Source organism: Gracilinanus agilis, chromosome 6 (assembly GCF_016433145.1).
Source record: "Gracilinanus agilis isolate LMUSP501 chromosome 6, AgileGrace, whole genome shotgun sequence".
In the NCBI taxonomy this organism is placed as follows: Eukaryota; Metazoa; Chordata; class Mammalia; order Didelphimorphia; family Didelphidae; genus Gracilinanus; species Gracilinanus agilis.
In genome coordinates this window covers 49,114,934-49,133,194 of record NC_058135.1, presented here as the reverse complement: position 1 = coordinate 49,133,194, position 18,261 = coordinate 49,114,934, and the positions used below count along the sequence as shown (strand labels likewise).

The following is an 18,261-nucleotide window of genomic DNA, read 5'->3' as shown; positions in this document are numbered from 1 at the left end:
CACCACCCAAGTTATGCTCAGTTTTTTGGCAAATTTTGACATGCCGAGCTCAAAAGGTTGCCCATCACTGTCCTAGGCTCTGTGCTTAAACTCTCTTCTTTTTATACTTTCTCTTAGTGATTTTATTAACTATCACAGGTCTCATTACTAGCTCTATTGGAACTGATCACTCCAAAATTTGTATATCAATCTCTGTCTAGGACTCTGGAAGGGTGGATCAAGCTAGAGGCTGGTCCTGGAGGATCCACCCTTTTGTAAGATAGTCATGGGGTTGGAAGGATATTCAGGGTGTTTGTCTTTAACATACATTTCAGAATCTCTCCCATACCTTTCTTCCTTTGCCATGTTTGGAGATGGAGACTGCTGCCTTAGACTTCACCTGTGGCTACAGTTCCTTTTTATACATCTCTCTTCCCTCCTCTCCCACAGTGAGACTCTCTAATCCCTAGTCTCTGTCCTAAACTCTCTTGTCTCTATCTTTCCTAAAATTTAGCAATCCGACTCATTGGGTATGATGATTATTTTGATGATGATGATTCTAAAATCTCTATGGCCACCCCTATTTTTTTAGTATCATCTTCTTACTAAATGTTATTTATGCCTTGGCTAGTCCAGAAGCTCCTGGAGGGAAAAGGGAATGCTTGAAGGGGATGAAATGTGGGGAGGGTACAGCACTCTTCTTCATCTATTTCTCACACCTCCATTATTACCATTCCTATCCATAAGCAGACACAATCATAGGATGTGATGATGACCGGTAAGGATTAATCCTAGGCAGGGAGGAGCAGACAATGCAGATCAACACGTTGGCCATGGCCACCAATGTTAGATATCTAGAGACATCTACCAGGGGAGGTTTGTTTCACTGAGTCTGCTGAAATCAAGATCTGTTGCCTTCATTTTGACAAAATATAACTAGTTAAATTTTATATTTTAGTCCCTGATTTGACTTTGAATTAAGAAGTCTTTGCTATTTACGTGTAGTAGGTTTCTAAAATGAAGTTTAAAATCCTAGAAAACAGGAGTCTGTAACCTGACTTTTGGTTTTCTATCTGGTTAAACAAAAAGACCCTTCGGTTAAGGTATCCTTTCTCTTCAGTATTCCTCAGAAAGAGAGGCGATGTGGCTAGCCCTGAAGCTGAAAGGTCCTAGCTTCCAGGCCTACCTTTGATATCTGCTGGCTGGGTGAATTCACCCTAGCAAGGCTTTTACCATCCATCTCAGTGCTCTTGGCAGGCCACTTCAGATACAAATCACAGAGAAGATGCTGATTTGGGATTGGTTAAAGGAGTTACCTTCCCTGAGCCTATCAGTGAAAACACAGGTCTAATACCTAGTACTCATCTTCAGGAATGGCAGAAATACAATTTTCTTCTTTTAGCCTCTAAACTTTGAGGCTTCTGCTCTGGACAGGTGTTTAATCAAGCAGTCTCTTAGCCTGTTTCTCACCTTCATTCTGGGAGAGCTGTTCCCAAATACCTTGTCTTTCCCAGCCAGACATGGGCGAATTGAGAAAATAAGTAGTGCTTTGGGGTTTACAGAGGACTTAATAAACCTTAATTTGATCCTTGAAACAACCCTGAGAGGTAAGTGCCCTTATTATCTCCATTCTACAGATGAGGAAACAGAGGCAGAAGTTAAGTGACCTGCTCAGGGTTACACTGCTAGTAAGTCTCAGAATCAGAATTTGAGCACAAGTCTTTCTGACTCCAGGTCCAACTCTCTATCTGTTGTTCTCTCTAACTCCCTCCTGTGCTTCCTTTTTGATAGGGCAGCATCTGGTTTTTATGTGTAGGCAGGAGATAAAAGCAGAAAATGTCAGGAAAGGCTGGAAACAGGAATCTTGTTAGGAAAGAGTTACAGCTGAGATAGCAGCAATCTTGGGCTAAATCCAGATACCAAGGATATATTTTTTTCCTTTTCAGGAGTTTTGGAGAATAGCATCTAGGTGGAAGTAGTGCTTTCTATAGTCACATTTCTGGTTATAGCTACTTTAGAAGGCATTGCTATAGGAATGTGATTATTTCAGTAGGTGGGGAATGAAGGCTGGCAAAAGCTTAACACGAATTGTTTCCCACGTCTTTAAGATCCTGATTGAGGGCCAGTATGGGATCTTGGAACATCCACTGGACTAGGGATCAGGAACCCTGACTTTAAGTCTTGATGATTATGGTTTGATTTTTAAAGTGTAAAATGAGCATGTTTTGGATCCTTCTGTGTTAGCGAGAAATGTTTTCTCTTTGACAAGAAGGAATACAGACAGCAATTAGAAACTAGGGCTAAAGTTGAGAAGGAGTAGTGCTCCCTGGGGAAAGGTAAAGCAACTGCAATGAGAGCTGTTTAAGGCATTAGGAGAATAAGAGTTTGTGAGTTTGACACCATCCAGAATGGGCTCTGCTCAAGTGACTTTACAAATGCCTCAGAGCAAACATTTAACATTGGGATCACTTACAACTCAACTGGGTTAGAAACAAGAACAAGTGAGACCCGGAGCAATATGAGAAAGTGCCATAAGTTGGCTTCAGATGGTTTTACTATTTCAAATTACAGATAATTGTAGGCCCACATTCATCCACCTGGGAGTTTGCATTTTCCCAAGTGATCCCCAAAATACCTGTTTCAGGAGCCAAGTGAATTTAAGACTTAAGAGTCTTAAGGTTTGTTTTTTTTTTCCTCTTGAAAAGAAATGAACTAGGTCTTTGTGGGTTGGGTTGGTTGAGATCAAGAGCAAGGAGAAGTTTGTGGAAGGGAATTTTGTTTTATAGCAATAGCAGCAGTAGTAATAATAATGATGATAATAATGGCCAATATTTTTAATAGAGTTTGCAGGGTGCTTTACTAGTATTTTCACACCCAATCCTTCCAACTGGTTTCTCTGTCCCTTATAAAGTCTCAATCATGGATTTTACTAAGGGAGAACCCAAAGCAAAGGGAATGAAGACTATAGCCAAGCACTCAAGCCCTATAGTTTCATCATAGTGACACTTTACAAATGAGAATGAGAGTAGGGCATGGATTCTTCACTTTATTTCCTTCATGAATTTTTCTCTAGTGTAAGCTACATATGCTTTCTTTCACAACATGAAGAACATGGAAATATTTACTGTATAATAATACATGTACAGCCTCTATCATGCTACCTCCTGTTTTGAGGAAGGGTGAGAACACAGATTACAAAAATCATAAAACAAGTATTGAAAATTGTATCAATGTGTAATCTAGAAAAAAACTGAAAAAAGAGTAGAGCATGGCAGTATACATTATAGGCTCATACTGATGGATTGATTGAGCTTAGGAGTTCTAAAATGATTATTTCAGGTTAGGGATGTCTATGGGACATGCAGGTAGAGATTAGACCAGTGATATCATTGGGATAGAAGGAACCTCTGGCATAGGAAGTTTCCTCTACTGATCCAGTACCTCTTCTGCTATTTATGGTCTGAGATTTACCAGTGATCAACAATTGGTATGCTTTAGAGATGAGACTTGATCCCAGATATACCCAGTTCTGCTGCCTGCTTTCCATCCACTGATCAGTGTTGCCTCTTAATCCTGGTGGAGGTATCCAGAAGAAAATTAAGGCATTTGGAATTGGAGCTTAGAGGAGAGATTAAGACTAGATATATGGATTTAGGGCTCACTTTCATGGAGGTAATAATTAAATCTATGAGAGTAGAAAAGATCCCTAGTAGAGACCGTATAGAGTAAGAACAGAATCTAGGACCAAGCCCCCATTTAGGGGACAGGAAGAAGGGGGTGAAACTATGCAAGAGACCAAGAAGGAGTGATTTGAGAGGTAGGAGGCATAGAACTATAAGAAAATGGTGTCATAAAAGCAAAGGAAGAGAGTGGATCCAGAAGGAAATGTTTGCCCATTGGGCTTAATTCTGCAGAAAGGTCAAGGGTTGTTCTTTATTGATTAAGACTTGGACTTTCCCCCTGGGGACCAGCATTCCACATTAGAACTTTTTTGATAATTAGAATTATCTTGATACTTCAAATACCTATGCTTTATTTTGTCTCATGTAGGTACTTTCTTTACCAATGCAGATTGCAATCCCTCTGCTTTAGTAGATTGTTTTAAAGAAGAATGGTGCTAGGTAGCACATTGGATAGAGCATCAGGCCTGGATTCAGGAGGACCTAGGTTCAAAGAAGTTCTACTGTGTGACTTTGGGGAAGTCACTTAACCCCAGTTGCCTAGTCCTTGCCATTCTTCTGTCTTAGAACCAATACTGAAACAGAAGGTGAGTTAAAAATATAATGGTAAGATCATCACCATCATCTAGTGACTGATTTTTGGGTGCTGAGCTTCTTCAGACATGGGCAGACATGTCTGTGTCTTCAGGTAACACAGCTGATCAGATGGTTAGCTTTTTAGGTTAAAAATCACCATTCCTTCATTGTTTTTAGAATAATCCTATTGTTTCATATATCAAGGATTAACAATCTTTACCATAGAGTTGAACATATTCCAAAGGAAGCAGGTAACACTGAGGAAGCAAAATCAAGCGGCTTCCTAGTTTCTCTCTTGGCAGCCTGGGGATAGTGCTCTGGTGATTCTAGGAAAGGATCATAGAATAAATAATAATGAAAACCATTTGACTCTGGGAATCTCAAGGAACAGGGCTTATTTTACAACTCTGGTAAATGATTTGAATATTGTTAGCACTGGAATTCCCAGAACTGTTTTCCCCTGTAATCCTGCAATCACAAATCTCCTTCTCTAAACAATTTCTAATAAATCAGTCAACATGAGTAGTCTAGAGTGGGCTGTTAATGGCAAAAATCCTTCCAATTATTTCAGCCTTCCCTGCTTTTATCTAAATTAGGATGTCTATTTAGACTTCGTACTTTTCACACATTACAATTGCCTGTGCTTCCTTGTGAATTCAACTAACAATATTGGATTAGAATCTGAGGAGGAGAGTTCAAATTCTGGCCCTGCTATATGCATCTAAGAGACCCTGGCCAAGTAATTTTTTTCTAAATGCAACATTTTATCTTCTGTCTCCATATTACTTTGTGTTCCACCCCCATTGGTCCAGCAAGGGGTGGAAGTTACAAGGACTAGTATTCTAATGGACAAGGACTAAATTCTCACTGAAAAGAACCATTCTTGGAAAAGAGTTATTTAAGCAACTTGCTAACCTGTGGTGCTTTTAAACTTAAAATGATACCTCTGAGAGTATACACAAGAGCAGTCAGCATTTAGAAAGACAAATTCAGAGAGACAGAGCAAAAGAAACTTGCTCAGAACTTACTCTGGGGAACCCTCAAGGGGACGAGGATGGCTGCCATGTTGACTGAAGAAAGGGGCAAGGGAAAGTACTGCTAAGGAAGTGGGAATATAGCTGGGAAGCTTAAATTCAGGAGTAGGGACCCAATAAGAGCAGCAGCTAAGAAACATGAATCAAAGGTTCATCGCTAGGTTCATTGCCAGTTCTGCTGATTGGTGGATTGGAGAACTCCACCTGGTTGGCAGGAGGGCAGAGAACCATTACTGCTCGTTTGTGGTTCTCAAAAGTCCCTTTGGTAGCCAACTTCATATTCCTGTGAACTACTTATTCTTTGTATAGCTCATTTAGAATTTACCTTTCACTCTTTTTTAATTGTTAGTTAGACTAACAATTAAATCAGTAGATCCCAAACTTTTTTGGCCTACTGCCCCCTTTCCAGAAAAAATATTACTTAGCGCCCCCTGACACATACTATCACCGCCCCCTTACAGTTATTCACTGCTCCCAAATACACCTGTGGCCATCACCGCTTCCCTGGATTGTTGCAGCATCCACCAGGGGGCGGTGGTGCCCACTTTGGGAATCACTGAATTAAATGGTTGTGGATGCCCCGAGGGATAATGTAAATTGATTGAGCGTAATTGTGTGTATGTTTTATACTCATTGTTTTCCCCTCCATACTCATACATTTTAATAAATCCTTACTATTTGTTTCATTCCAGGCATACTGCTAAGTGTTGGGGATACAAAATGAGATAAAAGAACCCCTGCTCCTGAGGAGCTCACCATGTAGTGGGTTGAAAACAAGCAAAGAACTGTGAACAAACAAGTTCTATAGAGGACATAATTAAGAGAAGGAAGCCACTAGTGGTCAGGAAAGACTGCCCCTTAGGTGGGCCTTAAAGAAATCTAGAGAAGGCAGAAGGTGGAGCTGAGGAGGGAGAGCAGTCCAGACTTGGGGCACAACCAGAGAAAGTGCCCAGAGCTGAGAGGTGAAGTTTCTTATTCATGGAAAAGCATGGAGGCCATTGACAGGACAATGCTTTGAATATAATAGGGTCTCAGTACACATTTGTTGAGTCAAATTTAGTTTCTAATGGATCTCATTGCATATTGGAATAGAACTCCAGAAACTAGTGTTGGTGATCATTAATTTACTGGTTAGTTTGGAGGAATGAAGAGACTGCTGAATTTATAGTCCTAAAGCTAAATTCAAATCCTGCCTCTTTTTATTATTCAGTGACCATAAGCAAGTTATTTAATCTCTTTAGGCCTCTATGGCTACCACTGATTTATGAACTGCCTATTCCATAGCCTATTCCATAGCCTCTACTTAGTCCTTATTTTTATAAATCTTTTGTAGCATTTGACAATGTTGACGAAATTCTCCTCCCTTTGTCTACATCCTACCTATAGCTTTATCTTGGTTCTCTTCTCTGGCAACTCATTTTTCTTTGCATGAACATCATCATCCTTTCCTCACCCTTATAAGTGAGTATATCCCAGGAGTCTGTTCTGGGCCTTTTTTTTTTCTTCTCTCTTGGTGGTTGCATCAGTTCCCAAGAGTTCAATTATCATCTCCAGGTAGATGACACCTCCAGTGTTCATTTCTCTTCTCCATCTCCATTTGCTTACTGTATTTCTCCAATCATGTATTCTCAGTCTGTCAAAGAAAATTTACTAATATACAAGCAGGTCTGCTTGGAGAGAAAGGTTCAGAATTATCTCTGTTAATTAGAATAAACAGTCTAACCAAAATAGCTTCTAACCTACATCTTAGAATCATTGTAAAATAAAATACAAAATTCTCTGGCAAAGTGAAACTTAAGAGGTCTCAATTTACCAAGCAGCAAAATAGTAATGTTGATGCCAGCTAAACTCTGGGAGAAAATATCTTCTAAAAACTTCTCTAAGCCATTCCATCTAACAGCAGACATCTAAACACTCAAAAAGAAGATATCATTGGGATAGGGACTGGACCTGTAATTTCAATAGTTTAAAGAATTCCTGAAAAAGGAAACCTTTTTGCTAATTAATTTGTAGGTTAAGGAGTGGGACTTAGACCCACCTTGGTGAGTTTGAGGTCAGTACTCTGTCTTCTGGGTCTTCCAGTGGTTCTCTTCCAGTCTCTGGAGACCCTTTCAGAGAGTCTATAAGGTCAAAATTATTTCCATAATAATGCTAAGACATTATTTGCCTATAGAATACTTCTCCCTTTTCTAGCTATATATCCACGTGAGGCTTGGATTTTCTTTAATGAATAGAACACATTACAACAGATTTAATTTGGAAGCAGATATGAGAATCCAAATGTCTCCTATAGGAAGTCTCTACCAATCCAGATGCTGTTGTCTCCTAAGAAATTCCTTTGTCTGAATTTTGGATTTAATTTTTTTTGTTGTTGTTCAGTCATTTTAAGTCAGATCTCACTTTGTGACTTTCTTAGCAGAGTTCATTTTATAGATGAAGAAATGGAGGCAAAAAAGGTAAAGTGACTTCTGTAGGGTCGTGCAGCTAGAAAGTATCCAAGGCCAGACTTGAACTTAGGAAGATGAGTCTTCCTGATTTTAGTCCTGAGCTCTATCCATTTCACCATCTAGTTGCTCTCATTTAATTTTCTGTTCCAATCAAGCATGAGTTTTTGTAGGGCAGGGAGTCTTTGTAGTACTAGATCCTAATGTGGTGCACACAGAAGGTCCTTAATAAAATACTTGTTTTGGGGACAGCTGGGTAGCTCAGTGGATTGAGAGCTCTAGCTAGAGTGGGAGGTCCTGGTTTCAAATCTTGCCTCAGACACTTCCCAGCTGTGTGACCCTGGGCAAGTCACTTGACCCCTATTGCCTGCCCTTACCACTCTTCTGCCTTGGAGCCAATACACAGTATTGACTCCAAGATGGAAGGTAAGGGTTTAAAAAAAATAAAATACTTGTTTTGAATTGAATTGAAAAAAGAAAATAAAGGTGAGCCATTGGTTCAGAACATTCATTCCTTACCCTCCTACCCTGCCACTCTCTAGCTGCAGTGAGTGGTCCCGTGGAGGGAAAACATAATGCAAAGTTTAATTACAAACATGGCTGACATGGTGAAATTCTGAATCGTTTTAGTTGGACAGAAGTGGAGTTCTCAGGAGGACTCTTTGAACACTTCTTTCAGGAGAAACTCATTGCTTGTTCTACCTGTCATGAATTCACTACTGCACCTGCTGATGCCACGTTATGGAATTAAGTTGTCACTGTTAGACTTACATTCCATCATCAGACTTTTAAAAAAAAAGCTTTTAAATTGCTGTCTGTCTTCTCCCTGTCCTTTGCTGACAAGAGAGTTGCAAAGTGACATTTTATTGCCTGTGGTTTCCTTTGTAGTGAAAATGTCTACCCAAATAAATTTAATGATGAATGTTTTAGATCTCATGTTGTAGCCCATTTTGGCAAAGATATTTCTTTTCAAGTATGATACAAGGGGGAGCAAATTGGCTTAGTGGATAGAGAACCAGGCCTGGAGATGGGTTCCAGTTTGGCCTCAGATATTTCGTAGCTGTGTGATCCTGGACAAGGCACTTAACCCCATTTGCCTAGCCTTTACTACTGATGCCTTGGAACTGATATTCAATTCTCAGACAAAAGGCAATGGTTTTTAAAAAAAATAATGATGTAGCAACATAGGCCTTAATTCTGATTCTCCCCGTAGTTATGGAAGATGGTGTTGACATTGGGACAGGTGCCTCAGCCTAGAAAGGTAGACCACCAATCAACAAATATTGATTAAGAACCTTCCTTGTGACAAGAGAGTGTGCTAATCACATAATTTCACCCACCTCTCCTATGGCTACCTGGATCAAAACGTTTCCCTGATGATCATTGTCTCTTGGTGTTATATCCATCCCCTTTCCACCCCTTACTGCACCATAAACTCCTCTAGCACAGGGGCTTTCATTTTCGTCTTTGCCCTTATCACCTAGCATCTAGTTCCTGGCAAATAGTAGGACATTAATAACTTCTTCTTGATAGTGCCATCCCTGTGTGTGCCAAGAGTCAACCAGTAGCACACTATGTGCTAACTGGCCAAACCTTGCACTTATGGAGTCATGACGACTTCTGACTTAGAAGTTATACTGCCAGGAAGCTTATTTTGCTTGGTTGCCAAATTAGTTTCTCCCCAATCTGTGTGAAATGGAAATGCTTTAGAAAGCCTTTGAATTTTGCCTATCTGCCATGCCATACAAGTAGCATTTCAAAGAACCCAGAATCTGATTGGGTTGGATCAGTAACATGCTCTGATTTATATTAGACAGCTAACATTGTATTCAGAACACGTTTTTATCTCACTTGCCTAATAGCTATATGTGAGTATTTGATCCAGTGATACTGGCCTTCTTGCTGCCTCAGATATACCATCTCTTGACTCTGGGCCCTGTGTTTGGAATGCTCTCCCTCCTCATCCCTGCTTACTGTTTTCCTTAGTTTCCTTTAAGTCCCTGCTTGTCTTCTGTGGGAAGCCTTTCTCATCCCCTCTTTTTATTAAAATTAAAAAATTTTTATTTTTATTTTGAGTATTTTCCCCTAGTTACATGTTTCATGTTCTTTCCCTCTCCCCAATCCCCCAGTCCCCCTTAGCCGATGCACAATTCCACTTGGTTTTACATATATCATTGATTAAGCCCTAATTCCATATTACTGATAGTTGGACTAGAGGTATCATTTAGTGTCTTCATCCCCAATAATATCCCCATCAGTCCATTGTTCAAGCAGTTGTTTTTCCTCTGTGTTTTTCCACCCACAGTTCTTCCTCTGAATGTAGCTAGTTTTCTTTCTTTCTCATAAGTCCCTCAGCCTTGTTCTAGATTCTTGTATGACTGCTAGTACAGAAGTCCATTACATTCAATTTTACCACAGTGTATTAGTCTCTGTGTACAATATTCTTCTGGCTCTGCTCCTTTTATTCTACATCAGTTCCTGGCGGTCATTCCAGTTCACATGGAATTCCTCCAGTTCATTATTCCTTTGAGCACAGTATTCTATCACCAGTATATGCCACAATTTGTATGAATAATATGGCTGAAGAAATTAAGGCAAAAAGGTTTTAAATGACTTATCCAGGGTCATACACCTAGTAAGTTTCTGGGGCCAGATTTGAACCTAAGCTTTCCTAATTTCAATTTATTTCCTTTTTATCCTGTATATAGCTTGTTTGTACCTATTAGTTTTCTCCCCCTTTAGATTGTGAGCTTCTTGTGGGCAGAAACTATCTTTTGTTCTTTCTTGTATCACTAGCACTTAACACAGTGCCTGGCATTTAATAAATAATAATACTAACTAGTATTTAGTGGTTTAAGGTTTTAAAAGTACTGAAAATGTCATCTCATTTAATCTTCACAACCCTGTGAGGTAGATGGTCTTCTTTTTTGTTTTAGATTTAAATATTTTATTTTTTAGAAAAAATATCCATGGTTCCATGATTCATGTTTTTACTTTCCCCTCACTCCCCCCTTCATACCCCCTCCCCCATAGCCAATGTGAATTTCCACTGGTTTTAACATGTGTTATCAATCAAGACTTATTTCCATATTATTGATATTGGTGTGGTTGTTTCGAGTCTACATCCCCAATCATGTCTGGATCAACCTATGTGTTCAAGCAGTTGTTTTTCTTCTGTGTTTCCACTCCTGTAGTTGAGGTAGATGGTCTTCCTATCCCCATTTTGCAGATAAGGAAACTTAAACCTTGATGGGTTGTGTCTGCTTCAGGGAATCTCAGCCAATAAATATCTGAGGCAGGATTTGAACTCAGGTTTTCCTGACTCCAAGTCTAACACTCCTTCCCACTAAGTTACTTAACTGCCTGTATATTCTTGGTTTCCTTGCTTACATATTTCTTAATAACCAATACTCTTGAGTCATAATAATTATAGTAAGAACAGTAATAATCATCGCTAAGATTTATATGGTGCTAACTATGTGCCAGGTGCTGTGCTAAGCACATTACATATGTTAATTCATTTGAACCAGAGGCTTTCAAGTCTCTTACCAAAATGAACATTCAATGACATTAAGCACCAGTTCTAGGCACTTTGCTAAGTGTTAGTGATACAGAGGCAAAAATGACAAAGTCCCTGCCCTTAGGGAGCTTCTACATTACCCAGGAAACCATCTGGGTAGAGATAAGTGTATAATATATGAGATAATTTCATGTGTGAGTAGGACCATCTCCTCTAGAGCTCATTGCTGATACTGAACTCTGAGATGTCCAATTTAAAGAATCTCTTGATGAAGGGAGATCCAGCTTCTGAGATAAAATACCCCAACCACCGATATTCCATGATAATTAGCTTAGCCAAATGAAGATTTCTTTTGTTGCTCTCTGAAATGCTTATATAAGTATTCCTTAATAACATTGTTTCAGTGGGTGTTTTTTAAAAATATTCCATGGTTTCTGGGTTATTATTGTTAAAGAAACTACAGCAATATGCTTAATTTTCCTCCAGGCCATGAAGACTGCATGAAATATACACACCAGAGAAGTTGTAGGATTATTTAATAGGAATATATAAAAGGTAATCTGTTGACTGAGCTCTATCTTGTCTAAATGCTACCTTGACAGGGTTTATGTTGACCAAAGAAGTGTTAGTTGTGCACATTATTTTCATCATTTGATTACTTTCCACTTTGTAAAGCTATACATGAGGATCATAGATAAGGGCTGGGAAAGGACCTTAGCAGTTGGTTAGTTCATCTTGGTCATGCCTTAGTTTCCTGCCTCCTCCTGGCATCCATTTCTTGAAACACACCCATAGTCCAAGTGCCTAATAAATAGAAGCTTCCCCAGTGCCTGCCCCTCAGGGAACTTATGTTCTCACAGAGCTGTTATAGGCTGGGCTGACTTAGGTCCATCCCTTGGGTGATATTCAATTAAAAAAAAGTTAACAGTTAACAAAAAGATTTCCTTGGCCAAGTCTGATTCCACCACCTGAAATTTGTATGTTCTTAGGTGACCAACAAACCACATCACCACAATTTGAGACAACTAATGAGCCCAATGAAAAGCTTGAGCCTCTCTGGGCTAATTAAGTCTTGGGGACTTTTGGGAAAGAATTAGCCTAACACATATGGAAAGGAGAGAAAGGCTGATAGATAGTGATTCGATCACGGGGCACAGAAAACATATACAAAATCCATACAGAGTAGATAGAAGGTAGGAGGGGAAAGGTGCTAGCAACTTGGGAGAACCAGGAAAAACCTCCTACAGAAAATGATTTTTGAGCTGAATCTTGAAGGAAATGGGAGATTCCCAGAAGCTGAGGTGAAGAGAATGTATATGCCAAGCGCAGCTATATCCAGGACAAGGGACAGAGATGGTGGGTGAAATAGCTCGTGTGAAAAACGGGAATGCCCATGTGACTGGTCTGCAGAGCACCTGGAGGCAATTAATATGTCAAGAGGCCAGAAAGATAGCATGGGATCAATTGTGAAGCATTTTAAATGACTGGAAGAGGAGGTTAACCAGTTGTGTTTATTAGGAAGGGATATGATGTGTTCAGATGTCAAATGACTTCGATATATGGAGGAAGGACCGGAGTGGAGAGACTAGAGGTTGGGAGATCCAATAGGAAGCTAATATTTCACCTGGATGGGGGGAGGGTGATGAGGCCTGAAATCTGGATGGTGAGAGGGAGTCTTTAGAGATAAAGAGATAAGAGAAGAGAACCTAGGACAGAACCTTAGGATAAATGTGTAATGAGGAGCAGGATGTCAGTAAGAAGGAGAGGTAAGATAGGTAAAAAGGAGAGCCAAGAAAGAACAGTTTTCCTAAAGACTCCAGAGGAGAGAGTACCCTGGAGGAGGTTGTAGACAATATTTAAGGCTGCAAAAAGATCAAGAAGGAAGAGAGCTGGAGAAAAGATCATTAGAGATGTCAGTTGAGATCTTTGGTAACTGAAAAGAGCAGTGTGAGTGATGAGATAAGAAGCCAGATTGCCAAAGAGAGTGAGAGGAGGAGTGGAAGAAGCATCAATGAAAAGGGAAAAAATAGGAAGACATAGTTTGTTCCCTCAAGAAGCTTGTAGTCTGAGGGGGCAGGTGGGTAGCTCAAGTGGATTGAGAGTCATAACTGGCCTAGAGATGGGAGGTCCTAGGTTCAAATCTGACCTCAGACACTTCCTAGCTGTGTGACCCTGGGCAAGTCATTTAACTCTGATTGCTTAGCCCTTACAACTCTTATTCCTTGGAGCCAATACATAATATTGATTCTAAGGTTGAAGGTAAGGGTTAAAAAAAATACTGCTTTCTCTGTGTACTGTGTTGTTCTGGTTCTGCTCACTTCACTTTGTATATTCCAGATTTTTCCAAAATCATCTTGCTCTTATAGCACAGTAGCATTCCATTACAATCATATACTTCAACTTGTTCTGGTGTTCCTCATTTGAACATGGACATTCCCTCAATTTACAATTCTTTAATACCACAAAAAGAGCTGCTATAGCTATTTTTGTACAAATAGGTCCTTTTAAAAAATTTTAAAAAATCTTTTTAGGATACAAATCTAGAAGGGATATTGATGGATCAAAGGGTATGCACAGTTTTAGAGACTTTTGGGCATGGTTCCAAACTGTAAAGCAGGAGTTTTTAATCTGGCATGGGTCAGCTTGTTTTTTAAATATTCAGATAACTATTTTAAATATAATTGGTTTCTTTTATAATTCTGTGTGTTTTAATTTATTCACATAAAAGCATTATTCTGAGGAGGAGGTGAGAAGCTTCACAGGACTCCATGATATAAAAAGAGATTAACTCTTACTTTTGAATTATCCTGATCCACATCCTCCCCCGCCCCTTTATCAGTACAGATGAAGTCTAATTTTTCTGGATGTCACTTTTAATTCATTATATATTTGGCCATTTTGCTAGTTTCATGTTTTTTTAGAGAATCCTAGACTTCTCTCCAACTTTAGGGCAGTCTGTGCTTAATAGAGGAATTACAATAAATGTTAATTAGTTAAACATTAATTAAAGAGAATTATATTCATGAAGTGCCTTTGGGTGAAATTTTCCATATCTTTTCATAATAAAAGTTTTCTTTTTCTTTTATTATTGGTGTGATTTTTTTTTTTTTGCTTTGTTACATTTTTTTGCAGTGTTTGTCTGCCGAAGAGATCTTTTCTATTCATGGGCTCTCAAATGACACACGGATAACCAGTTCTAACTTCTCGGTGATCTGTCCTGCAGTCTTACAGCAACTGACATTTCACCCTTGCAGTGGCCGTCCGAAGCACAAAGCCAAACCAACGCCTTCAGAAAGTATGTAATTCACTCACTTGGCTTATTAGAAATATGGTGCTTAAAGTTTGTTTTTCTGCCTTGTCTTCTAATTGATCTGTTATAGTATTGACTCCTTTTTTTTTTTACCCTTAATTTTGGTCTTAGAATCAATACTGTGTATTGGTTTCAAGGAGGAAGAGTGGTAAGGGCTAGGCAATGGGGGTTCAGTGACTTGCTTTGGGTCACACAGCTATGAAGTATCTTTTAAACTGAGGACCTCCTGTCTCCAGGGCTGGCTCTCCATCCATTGAGCCACCTAGTTGCCCCCTATTACAAGTACTTCTAAAAGTGAATGACCAGGGCTTGGTTAATGGCATACTTCGTTATTGATGACTCTTAACTTATTAAAGATTGAAGCCCTAGTTGGTGCCATTTCAGAAACCAAGTGCAACTGGATTCCTGTGTTTAAGAAGCATTGATTTTTTTTATGGTCTGTCACGTGATTTATTGACTTTTTGGTTCAACATTTTAAATTTAGGACCATTTCATTTCATTGAACAAACTTTGATTAATTCTTCACCAAGCAATTAGTATTTTGCATACTGTCTCTCTCAGTAGACTGTGAGCTGTGGCAGGCAGGGATAATTTTTGCCTTTCTTTGTGCACATAGTAGGCACTTACTTGACCTGTGGATTTGATTAAGGACAAGGCCAAGTGCTGAGACTGTAAATATGAGAAAAAATAAACAACACAGTCCATGACCTCAGGAGGTCATAAGTGGAGGCTTAAGGACATGTTCACAAGTAAGACTGATAAAAGGACAAATAATCAGAGCAAAATGAGAGATCCATGAACTTACAGCCTATGCTATCAGCCATGTTAGGACTTTATTAACCCTCTCCATTTTTTCCAGAAATAATTGGTGACAGCTGCTGTCCTCATCTCATCCACATGCCATTTCTTGTTTGTTTATAGCTTAGCTCCTTTCTCCTAGGTTAGCTTAGATTCATTTTGAGAAAGAGAATAACCTGTAAGGATAACCTGAGTTCAAGACCTCCCTCTGACATAGTGGCTTTGTCATCCTCTAGGCAAGTCTTAGTGATCTAGGCAATTCTTTAAGCTTCTAAATTAAAGAATGGGTTTAGGCTCTTGTCATCTGGGAGTTTCCTGTACCAGTGAAATTCCAGGAATATTTCCTATCTCTAATGACATGGCCAAAGTAATTACACATTTCTATAACACTTCAAAAGGGGTTTTCTTACAAAAATCTTTGAGGTGTGATATACTATGGTAAAATCGAATGTAATGGACTTCTGTACCAGCAGCAATACAAAAACCCAGGACAATTATGGTAAAGATGCTACCCACACTCAGAGGAAGGACTGCAGGAGAGGAAACATATAAGAAAAACAGCTGCTTGAACGCAAGGGTTGGGTTGGACATGATTGAGGATGTGGACTCGAAACTACCACACCAATGCAACTATCAACAATTTGGAAATAGGTCTTGATCAAGGACACATGATAAAACCAGTGGAAATGTGTCGGCCATGGGTGGGGGGGAATGTGGGGGGTGAAGGGGAAAGTAGGAGCATGAATCATGCAACCATTTTAAAAATGAATATTAATGTTTAAAATTTAAAAAAAAAAGAAAAAAATCTTTGAGGTGGCTAACATGAGTATTATTATTATTCCAGTTAAAGAAATTGAACCTTAACAAGGCCAATAATAGCTGACATTTATATATTGTTTTAAAAAAAATTCCCCCTCAATTACTTGTAAACATTTTTTTAACCTTAAAAATGTTTTTTTGAGCCAAATTCTCTCTTTCTCTTCCTTCCTTCCTTCCCCTTTTCCTGAGAAGGCATGCAATCTGATACAGCTTTTTTTTTTTAAAAATTTTTACTTTCTGTTTTAGTATCAATTGTAAGACAGAAGAGGGGCAAGGGCTAAGCAATCAGTGCTAAGTGACTTGCCCAGGATCACAGGCTGAGTCCAGATTTGAACTCAGGTCCTTTTGACTCCAAGCCTGGCACTATATTCACTGGGTTATCTATGCCCCTCCAGATACAGATTTTTATGTATTGCTTTATTATTTGTAGTGTTCCTTTCTGTGCGGGTGGTACAAATATTATCACCCATTTGACAGATGAACGAACTGAGATTCAGAGAATTTAAAGAAATCAAAGTACCATATGGATTTAGAGTTTAGGTGAATGGGAATCTAAAGTCAGAATGGCAGACAACTGTATCCCATCCTAGGGATGGAGTCTCATTCAGCCTCCTTGAGCCTTCTCTCTCATTTTTCAGCTCTCATAGGTCAGCATACTATAGGTGGTGGTCTGGATGCCCTGAGCCATTGAGGGCCTGGGTTTACCTAGGGTTTTGAGGCAAAGGGCATCCCTTGGGTGCTGTCATGTTAAGGCAGGATGATCTGGTCAGGAAGCATGAGCCTGTAGCAAAAGGAATTGGGGGAGTTCTGTAAAAATTAACCAGAAAGGTCTAGCTAGGATGAGGAAGGGGGAATTATAGCGATGCTGTGTCAGCAGTCTTGCTGGAGAGTTTCAGCAGCTAGTTTTAGAACTGAGTGCTCATCTTAAGCATTACCAGAGGTGAGTAATAGGGGAGACAGTATTAGGAGACAAGGGCTATACGTTCCTCTGGCTATTCAAGTTGCAAGAGATCTCAGTGGCCAAGATCTCCATTATAACTTACCTGATAGATGGTCATTAAGCCTTTGCGTGGTGACCCTAATTGAGGGGGATTTTACTAACTTTCACATCAGCCCACTGGGCAGCTCTAACCCAAGGGAAGCTTTTCCTGAAATGAAGCCTAGAGATGCCACCTTGACACTTCTCCCCATTGACCCTGGAATTTCTTTCTAGAACCTTGCAGAAGAAGTCTGTTTCTACTTTGTATGGCAACTCTCCAAATTCTTGAACACTGCTGCCATGTCCCTCCTGAGTTGTCTTCTCCAGATAAATGCCCAGGCTTGGATTTGAATAAGGATCTGTTGATTTTAAGTCCTATAGCAGCTGGTGCTTCAGTGGTTAGAGGACTGGGTTTGGAGTCAGGTCTGAGTTCAAATCTGGCTTCATAAATTTTCTAACTATGTGACCCTGAGCAAGTCACTTAACTTTAGTTTCCTTATCTGTAAAATGAGCTGGAGAAGGAAATGCCAAGAAAACCCCTAAAGTGACCATGAAGAGTCAGATATGACTAAAATGACTGAACAACAAAAAGTATTTCTACTAGAGAAAATTATTTTTTTTTTAGTGATGTGGCACTTCTAGTAGTATTTGCCATGTTGTCAGCAATTGCTCAAAGACTGAATCATTTTACACTTGTCAATTATGTGTGAAAGAATCATGAAATGATCAGGGAATTTTTTTCCAATTAATTGAGATAAGACCAAAAGCTTTTATTTTCCCACTCAAAGCATCACATTGTCATCATTATCAGCAACATGCCTATAGGCATAGATTTCTGATAATAATATAATTTAAATTTAAGGTAAAACTTTTTGGGTTTCCATGGCTTGTTTCTGGTTATTCTACTCTAAGTTCTGATGAATGGTTGGAAATTAATTTTTGATGAATTAATGATAGGGATATGAAATCAATTTGTGGGTTTGGAGAATGATGCATTTAACTGATATCCTAAGAAAAGTATTATTTATTCTCAGTATTTTGAACTGTGTTTATCAGTCTCTTTTTCTCCTGGGTAAACTAGAATTTGATTATATTCTGTGGGATCCTTATGAAGATGAACCT

At 39.2% G+C, this 18,261-nt stretch overlaps 1 protein-coding gene across 1 annotated transcript in view; it reads left to right on the top strand.

The window, feature by feature from the left end:
- SLC39A8 (solute carrier family 39 member 8) overlaps window positions 1–18,261 on the top strand; it is a 95,041-nt gene that overhangs the window by 11,741 nt on the left and 65,039 nt on the right. The window contains exon 2 of the mRNA XM_044682355.1: window positions 14,366–14,528. Coding sequence (XP_044538290.1) covers window positions 14,366–14,528 — 163 coding nt within the window. The remainder of the gene's footprint in view (window positions 1–14,365; window positions 14,529–18,261) is intronic.